At 47.2% G+C, this 9,815-nt stretch overlaps 1 protein-coding gene across 3 annotated transcripts in view; it reads right to left on the bottom strand.

The window, feature by feature from the left end:
* Positions 1 to 489: 489 nt before the first annotated feature.
* Positions 490 to 9,815, bottom strand: part of KIAA0040 (KIAA0040 ortholog) — a 69,106-nt gene continuing 59,780 nt past the window's right edge. For all 3 annotated transcript variants that reach the window (XM_073643381.1, XM_073643383.1, XM_073643384.1), the window contains one exon: positions 490 to 2,228. In XM_073643381.1, the coding sequence (XP_073499482.1) occupies positions 1,786 to 2,082 (297 nt within the window). In that variant the 5' untranslated portion in view covers positions 2,083 to 2,228 and the 3' untranslated portion in view covers positions 490 to 1,785. The remainder of the gene's footprint in view (positions 2,229 to 9,815) is intronic.

Genomic DNA, 9,815 nt, shown 5'->3' with positions numbered 1-9,815 from the left:
GTCCATGAAATGTGCTCCATGTCAGTGAGAAGAAGACAATTCTAGTTCAGAAAATCCACCTTGTGGAACTGAGCTACTGGGCACGAACGTCCCAGGGTTTGGACACATGCTTTGAAAAGGAATCATAAGAACACCAGAGGGCGCTATAACAAATATGTAACAGAATTTTTTTTTAAATATTCCAATTTCAAAAATATTTCAGTTTTGTGTGATGGAAATGAGTAATTCATTGAGGGTCTGTAATACTGTAATACTTTGCTATTTAGGTTAAACAAAGAAAAATCCCTTTCTGATACCAATTATGAACTGTGCAAAACTGTGTAATCAAATTATTCCTACTAGCAAAATGTACAGATATTATATTTTAATTTATATATATAACTTAAGGATTTCAGTCCCATAAAGTGCCTATATAAAATACTCTTACTGTAACAGTGCTGTTCTGGGTTTTAGGCTTTTACTATGGCATTATATTTTTCAGTTGTTTAGTTAAGTATGTAATGTATACACACATATATATGTATATATAAATATATATGTATATATATATATATATGTGGACCAATAGAAGTTGATTAACTGCTATTCTTTTCTGCAGGGGCTTAAAAGTAATGTGACATCAGAAATTGACCTATTGTTTAAACCAAGGTTTTATGATAAATATATTTTTCCAAGTTTCAGGGAATGTTTTTTTTTCAGTATTCCATATCACTATGTACCGTATATTAAAAATCTGAAGTCTTGCAATTTTTACACTGGCCACTAGGCCTAATTCTAAACTCATACTTCCTGTTCTGTACAGAAGAATTTTCAGCAGTCTCATTATCATCACAGACAGAATTACAATGGCAGATAACAACTCTATATCAGTTAGATAACAGAGGATCCACCCTGCACAATAGAATGTAACAGTCATGGGAATAACTATAGTAGATGCATCAGTTGCAGTGGCACCTGGGCCCTGTGGGTCTAAAAGTTCCCTTTGGCACTTATAAGAGGACCAGTAACTGGTAGGGGCAAGTTGGAGATTTTACATTGTCCCACAAACTTCGAATAATGTCCCTGATCATATCACAGCTTACCTTCTTCCCCTCTCTTCTGACCTTAGCCCAGATTAGATCAAGCTCAGATTATACTTTAGGACAAAAAAATACAGTCTCAGTCAGTCTATATTTATATGTCCAACAGGAATTGGAAGTCTTAAATTAGACCTAGTGTCTGTGTGGAAATAGCAAACATTTTTATTATTTATAATGATATAAAAAAATATGTAAAAATATAAAATAAAGCATTTAACATAAAAAACGCTGATTTAAACAGTAGGTAATTTTCTAATGACATGTGAAATAAAGTTGAAGGTCCTGGGCTCAAATATAAAATTTGTAACAGAATTCCCCACCTACCATGTGGCTGAGCCGCAGGTGGGCATGAGGCCTCAGTGCTACTGCTACCTCTGCACCACACTATAGATATGCATTGAGATTTGTACTGTCCAGTGGAAACTTTTCTTGGAACTTCCCCAAACTCCCATCACTCCAGAGAATGATGGGAGTATATCTAGCCTGAGTATTTGTTACACCTCTATAATATTCCATCCTTTCTTGTTTATGGCATAATAAAGGAAATGTGTATGACTTTTAGTTTACTGAGTCCTGGACGGACAAAACTGTTGGATATTGTCCATCCTCATGCAGCAGGTTGATATAGCTTGTAGCAAAATAGTTGATGTCAACTTTGCATTCAGCTGCAGCAGATAAGCTATCAATAGTCCAATCTCATCCCCAGCTATACAGAAAATGAAGGCACTTTTTCCAACATGATGGACTTGGCCTGTGGACTTGGTATCCACAAGTCTTCTTCTTCGTTTTTCTTCTTCTTCTTTTTGCCCGGTGGAGGTTTCAGCGAGTTACTTTTTCTGGTCCGACAACAGCAGAAGTGACAACAAATAATGCTAGTAATGAGTATCACAAGTAACGGTAGGGCGAGCAATACCCCCAGGCAGATGGTGTTGTAAATCCCCTGCTCATGTTTATATTGTATCATCTCATAGATCCTTTGAAAGAAAGCATTTATCGACTCCATAGTAAGTCCTGAAGATCTGGAATCCCGATTCCTGAGAGTCCCTGTGCTGGCTAAGAAGTCAATATGAGCGTAATGCAAAGAAATGCAGTCACGTAGTCATTTCTAAGGGATATTCCAATTATTCATCTGAAAAGGCAGGCTTCACCCTGAGTGGTAAAAGAGAAATACGTCAATATGCTGAATTCATAGAAGTTTGTGATACAGAGAGATGAAAATATCATTTTACAAATGTAAGGATTTACATATAGATCCCGAATATGACAATATAATTTTATAGAGTACAAGCACAATCATATTTCTATACATCTGTATTTTATCACTCGTTGTAGATCCAAGGTTGGTTGGAGACACTAGGGCAAATAATCCCAGAAAAATATGTCTCGCTTTAAATAAAAAAACAAAATCAATATATTTCCATAAATGTTCGTCTCGGTTTCCAACTAACGTAAAAAAAAAACCCCAGCACAGTGGACAATCATTCTCTGCTACATATATCGTCAGATTTGGACTGGCCCACAGGAGAACAGGGGAATCCTCAGGTGGGCCATCATCCTCTTATATGAGCAGTACTTGGCATAATATACTTGAATCACTTATTCATTTAACAATCTACCCAGTTCATTGTTATATAAATTTGTGATTGAGGATAATGTCACATTTGCATGTAGTTGAAAAGTGGGGCCCTGGAGTTGGTCCTGGTGGGCCCTGGGCACCCTAGTCCGGCACTGTATATCATAATACATATATATGCTCAACCTCCATCTGGAAGTCCATTGGTATTAAACACCACTAGGAAAGAAACCTTTATTTTTACCCAGACTGGGACAGACATACCACATGTGCATCAGACAGGGGCACTTGGGAAAGGAGCGCCCAGTTGATCTCTGGCAATAGTTGGTTTCAACTATATATTTTCTCAAAGCAATCAAAGATCACCATCTTCTCATTTGCTATCACTCTACTCTCTATGTGTTTAATTAATTATTTCCTTTTCCATCAAGCTGGTCTTACTTGTGACCCAAACACAGGAACTGTCGCATGGAAGGCAGCAACATTAACAGTGAGCTCCAGGCTGCACTGTTATGCATAAGAGTATTTTCTCTACCTAAAGATCTAAATGTTATGTGCTGGTCCTGAGACTTTCTTCTATATGCCAGAACATCTCTATATGCCTGTACTTTATGATACAAAAAGTAGAAAAATATAAGCCAGAGATTTATTTTTCTAAAAAGTAACTAAAAAAATTGGCATATATAAACAATTAATAATCACTTATTTGTAGCACACTTTTTTTAAATTATTGTCATAAACCACTCAATAACACAACAATATTTAGTATTCCTGTAACAACCCATAAAATACACTGAATACTTCATTGATGATGCATGGTAAATAGTTTAAAAATGTTTTACTTTTTTTTTTCAATTTTACCCATAGCAAAAATTAATATGCATGAAAAGCTTAGATATGTGTATGGCAAAATTATGGAAAAATTACTGCTGGTTTTGTAAAAATCAAGACTTCATATAGTAAAATTTCCATAGATATAAAAAAGTTATGGCTGTTATACCAATGATCTCTGGAAGGTGAAAACAAAAAAATTCTTCTGACCGTCTGAATAGGTGCATCAGAAACTTGCCATGTGTAATGCATGTGGTACGTGTATGTGTATTTTATATATGTTTGTGTGCATATGTATATATGTGTTCGTAACGTATGGCCTGTACGGCGACCCAAAGGGGCTAAAAGGGAGGCAGTAGGCAGGACCTACACAAAAAAGTGGGGGGTTGATTAGGTGAATGGGGGGATTGCATGGTTCTACCTGATTGGTTAAAGGAGCTGGGTATAAAGATTTGCCTGGGCAGTGTAAGGGCAGTTCGTTAGAGGATCAGGGTCCCACTCTACCTTCTCTAAGCTTGATCGGGCATTATATTATGGCAGATGGTGGCAAAGGGGCTTTGAAAAGCCGATTAGTGGTATGGGAAAAAGGAGGGGATCAGCTTTGGTAGGGCCAAATCCCCTGTAAGTGGTGAAATACTCGAGGTTCTTACTTGGCGAAGGTCTCAGGGGGACAATCTATGGGACATCATTCAGCAGAAGGGCCTTCGAATCAACGGGATGCAGTGTGGGGGCAAAGAGGAGCAGCTGATGCCGCTAGGTTTTCATTTGTTGAGCTTTCAGAGATCCTTTCTTATATTCATGTCAATTGATAATATATTATGAGTATTAATATTGTTAATGTTATTTAATAAAGGCTTCTGTAGCCATTTCATCCAAGTCTTCAGTCTCTGTCGTTATTGAAGGGGGCAAAGGAAAAGGGATGATGCGGGTGGTACAAGCTAGGCAAAGTTCAGCCATTCCTCAGTCATGTATATGTAGCACCCCGAGGGCTCGGTTGCTACAGAGGTATTGCACCTCACCCAGATGTGAGATATCTCACTTTCAGGTAAGGATGGAGTGTGGATCAGGACCCTGACACCTGCATGCATTACACCACATTTCCGGGGGGCAGGGCAACCGATATGCCCCTAAGATGGGCACGACAGTCCCTGTCCCTGGCTGGAGGGAACACCGAGGAAGGGGGGACCCTGTAGTGCAAGAGCAGGGAGGAAGTAATTCCTGGGTGCACAGTTAGAAAGGTATAAAAGGCGGGCACCATCTTAGAGTTGTTGAGTTTGGTTCCAGTCAGAGAGAGGAGAGGACAGGGAGCAGGGGCTCTGTACGAGCTCTCCTCCAGAGGCGGGCCTAGGAACTGAGGCCGGAGCCTGGAGGAAGGAGAAAGAAGGAAGGGGAGATGAGGAGGCTCCAGGAACAAGGAATGAAGGGACCCCAGGGGTGTGGACCGGCGAGTCGCCACCGCACGCCCGAATCTACCTGCGTGGAGGGGTCAGCCAAAGGGGGGCACCGGTCCCCAAAACTAGTGGAGGCGGGGAACTACCCTCAGCTAGAAACCGGAGGCTGTGACATTTTATGTGGCGCAGCCCCTTGCCATACCCGAGGCAGCCGGACAGAAGCGTGGTCACTAGTGGGGTATGAACAGCCAGAGAAAGGACACACAAAGGGGGTCCTGTGAAGCGCTCCAAATTTATCTGGGAGTTGGCCGAGCCCCTCACCTGGTGAACACAGTGCGACGTGGGATGTTATGACCAGCTGAAGTAACTTGGATAAAGAACTGTGAGTAAAGACCCTGGACTGCATTACAGAGACTCTGAGTCATTATTCCTGCGCACCACCATCCCCGATCATCTGCACTCACTGCCCTGAGGCTATACTTCTCCCGTGGGGAGTTATACTACACTCTGCTGCACCCATAACACCAGCCTCAGCGGTCTGCCCTGCAGCGGCGGTTCATCCTGACCACAATCCACGGGTGGCATAAATAGACTGCCATTTGGTTTGACCACCCTGAGCCACGGACCGGGTCACTGCCACGCGAAGACTACAACCCCCAGCATCCCACAAAAGGCCCGGTTCCGGGTTCCCCACATGGCCCAGGGGGCGCGTCAACTTTGGCGTAGTCGGCAGGATTTCGTGCCCGCAACCACCGGGTACTGCGTGCTTGAAAAGAGACTGTTTCACTGTATTGAATGTGGCGCCCGCCCCAGCAGAACGGACGCCATTATGTGCGCGCCAAAAGACAACAAGAAGCCACTGCCCATCATGGGCCAGGTCCTAGAATGGCGCCAAAGACGGAGCCCACCCCCAACAGCCATGAGTGCGGCTGTAGAGATGTCCATCAATGTGGGGGGGCTGCCCCTGAGAGTGATTGTCAGCAGATTACCCCGGGACCACCCCCAACAGGGGCAGAAAGAGAAGAAAACCGAGGGTCAGGGTGTGGTTTGGATCAGTCTCGGCAGACCACACCCGGAGATGGCGAGCAGCACCAACTCCAGCACCCTGATGGGTGGCCTGCTGCAGGCCGAGGCGGTCCCGTACAGCCTCACGGAGCTGATGGCTCAGCTCCCTGGAGAAGACCCGGAGTTCCTTCGGACTGCGCTGGAGGATCTGGACCGGAGGATGGTCCAGGCGCAGCGGGAGGCCATAGCTGGATGGAGGGAGGAGATGGCCCGACGGGTCGCGAACCGGCAGCAAGAGACGCCGCCAGCACCCGTGCCTGCCCTCGAGGATGAGGAGCGGAGGCCGGAAGCCAAGAGCAGCGCAGCCCTGGAAGCAGGTAAGGGGGATACCGCTGTCCAGAGTCTTGATGCCGTAGGTCTACCCCTGGATCCCGTCGCGGAGCCAGAAGCCCCGGGAGTTGTTGAAGCTCCCCCGCTCCCGCTGCCAACACCTAGGCCCCAAGCTGAGAGCGCAGTCGCCGGACCGGGCCCCACGCCGTGCCCTCTGACCCCGGGCGCGACCGGAAGTAGCCCGCCTCAGGCCTGGTTGTCAGGCCTGGTGCCCCCTGGCGCCTTTAGCCCGTTGGTGCCCCCTGCCCCAGTGCTACCACCTCTGGGCTTAGACCTGTATGCCCAACTCACAGGTCCAGAGGGAGAGCCGGTTCCCCGACCACCCGGGTGGGTCCGCCCTTGTCTTCGGGGGGGCCCGTCCGCAGAGGCCGGAGCCCCGCTTCTTCCGCTCCTGCCCGCCCCACAGCCGGTCGATATCCCCCAGCTCCCGGATGAAGAGGTCCAGTATGAGTTGGACCAGTCCAGGGAGGACCTCATGGAGTTCTCACAGGAGACGCGGGCGGCCGCCACCCGCAGGCGGGAGTTCTGTCACCGACAGGTGGCGCAGTTGGAGAAGGAGAGGCGGGCGCGGCATCAGAGGCAGGAACAGCTGCAGGCCCAGAGCGCAGAGCAGAAAATGCGCACCCGCCGGAACCCCCAAGCTGCACGCGGTCCCAAGATTACAGGGACCGTGGTAAAATTCCACCAAGAGAAAGGGTGGGGGTTCCTCAGGGACCTGACCACGGACACGGACATGTTCGTTACCCGGAGGGACGTGGAGAGCCACCTGCCAGAAGGTCACCGGGGGCGGGATCTGTTCCCGGGAGACTTGGTGTCCTACACCCGACACCGAGGTCTGCGGGGGTGGTACGCCCTTAATGTCCGGAGGGTAGAAGAGGAGCAACACTACCCCGAACTCGGCTATTCAGAGGACCCGGACGGGTCTGAAGAATATTACGACGAGGAGCAGGAGCGTCAAATAGCAGGACACCGCTACTAAGGAGCGGCAGCGTACACTGTATATAGTTACTCATCAGGGTAAAGAGAAAAAGTTGGCTACTGTTACCTGACTGTTTCCTGACTGTTCTACTTAAAGTTACCCGGAGACGGGTTAGTAATATCCGGCTGAGGACTGGGAGCAGCCAACCCTCTGCTTTATCCGACCGAGGACTGGGAGCGGTCAACTTTGTAAATAGTTGCACTTCCTAAAGTGCCCACTATTGGTTTTATAAACATTGCAACAGACCACAGAACAAAAACCTGTTTGGCGTGGCGGAAGACGTAGTCCAACGGCCGGATCACCTATGCCCTGCAGCCACGCCCAGGGCCTACGTTGAGGGTTTACGAGCGGGTCCCTCCTGTTAAAAGTTTTGCCAGTTTGCACCTTATTGAGAAATGGACACCTTGTCGCAAGTTGCACCGCGGCCAGTGAATCAGAGTTTACTTGAAAATGTTTTACCTACAGAAATGTTTTATATGCTGCTAGAAGAAGAGTTACATAGTATTGAAAATGTTCTATATGATGACTGATAAAAGAGTTCCTTTGATATTAAAGATGCACTATAATGTTTGGTAAAGAAAAGTAGCTAAAAATGTTGAAAAAGAGGAAGTGTTTCCCATAAAGGGAATTGTATGTGGTCGGCCGTTTTCTAACGTAAAAATACAAACAACAAAAACAACAAAAAAAACAACAACTTTAATTCTGCATGTCTTGTAAATCAAATTGTTTTTGCTCTGTTCCAGCCCGCGGACGTGCTGTGATTTACCAGGGGGGAATGTAGATCCCCGAGGGCTCGGTTGCTACAGAGGTATTGCACCTCACCCAGATGTGAGATATCTCACTTTCAGGTAAGGATGGAGTGTGGATCAGGACCCTGACACCTGCATGCATTACACCACATTTCCGGGGGGCAGGGCGACCGATATGCCCCTAAGATGGGCACGACAGTCCCTGTCCCTGGCTGGAGTGGGGGGAGGGAACACCGAGGAAGGGGGGACCCTGTAGTGCAAGAGCAGGGAGGAAGTAATTCCTGGGTGCACAGTTAGAAAGGTATAAAAGGCGGGTACCATCTTAGAGTTGTTGAGTTCGGTTCCAGTCAGAGAGAGGAGAGGACAGGGAGCAGGGGCTCTGTACGAGCTCTGCTCCAGAGGCGGGCCTAGGACTGAGGCCGGAGCCTGGAGGAAGGAGAAAGAAGGAAGGGGAGCGGAGGAGGCTCCAGGAACAAGGAACGAAGGGACCCCAGGGGTGTGGACCGGCGAGTCGCCACCGCACGCCCGAATCTACCTGCGTGGAGGGGTCAGGCCAAAGGGGGAGACCGGTCCCCCGAAACTAGTGGAGGTAGGGGGAACTACCCTCAGCTAGAAACCGGAGGCTGTGACATGTTATGTAGCGCAGCCTCTTGCCATACCCGTTAGGAAGGCACCACATAGGGTCAGGGAAACGGAGGCCAACGTTTGCCCACCAAGGCCCGAGGCAGCCGGACAGAAGAGTGGTCACTGGTGGGGTATGAACGGCCAGAGAAAGGACACACAAAGGGGGTCCTGTGAAGCGCTCCAAAGTTATCTGGGAGTTGGCCGAGCCCCTCACTTGGTGAACACAGTGCGACGTGGGACGTTATGACCAGCTGAAGTAACTTGGATAAAGAACTGTGAGTAAAGACCCTGGACTGCATTACAGAGGCTCTGAGTCATTATTCCCGCGCACCACCATCCCCCATCATCTGCACTCACTGCCCTGAGGCTATACTTCTCCCGTGGGGAGTTATACTACACTCTGCTGCACCCATAACACCAGCCTCAGTGGTCTGCCCTGCAGCGGCAGTTCATCCTGACCGCAATCCACGGGTGGCGTAGTCGGACAATTTATAAATAATAACAAACACCATAAATAGACTACCATTTGGTTTGACCACCCTGAGCCACGGACCGGGTCACCGCCACGCGAAGACTACAACCCCCAGCATCCCACAAAAGGCCCGGTTCCGGGTTCCCCACACGGCCCAGAGGGCGCGTCATATATGTATTAAGGTGTGCATAGTTTAGTATAAGAGAGTAGGGCATTACGATAGAGGGGCCCAGACACACGTGCTGCACAGGTGCCCTTTACTGTCAGTGTCCATCCCAGGACCCAAACATCTGACACCTATATTTTAATATTTGTATTTGTATTTACTCTCAAGCAATTCTTTAGCCATGAACGTCATATATCATAAAAGCTAAAATCTTACATTTGCCACTCGTTTCAGTTATGTACACATTGTCATTAATCCTGTAAACTTCTCATTTAAAAAAAAAAACTTTGAGCAAACTTTTTCAAGTGTATCATAAAACAATTAAAAAGAAATGATCGTAGTATAATATATTGCAGCCCAGGCCTCCCAGTCTGGTTATTGTGAGGTTTCGCAGTGGTTGAGGGCACTCTGTGTAATATCCAGTGCGCTTCCTGTTTATAAGGGTTCACTATTCTTACTCAGGGCTCGGAGCATTACACATCCTGTTTGTGTTAGGACTGGCAGAGAACCACGGTTCTCATGTTTACTCCACAGCAGCCGGAATGCGTTGATGAGA

The sequence above is a fragment of the Phyllobates terribilis genome, unplaced genomic scaffold (assembly GCF_046119375.1).
Source record: "Phyllobates terribilis strain yellow unplaced genomic scaffold, ASM4611937v1 Scaffold_8__6_contigs__length_399053987, whole genome shotgun sequence".
NCBI lineage: Eukaryota > Metazoa > Chordata > Amphibia > Anura > Dendrobatidae > Phyllobates > Phyllobates terribilis.
This window is presented reverse-complemented; position numbering and strand designations above follow the sequence as displayed.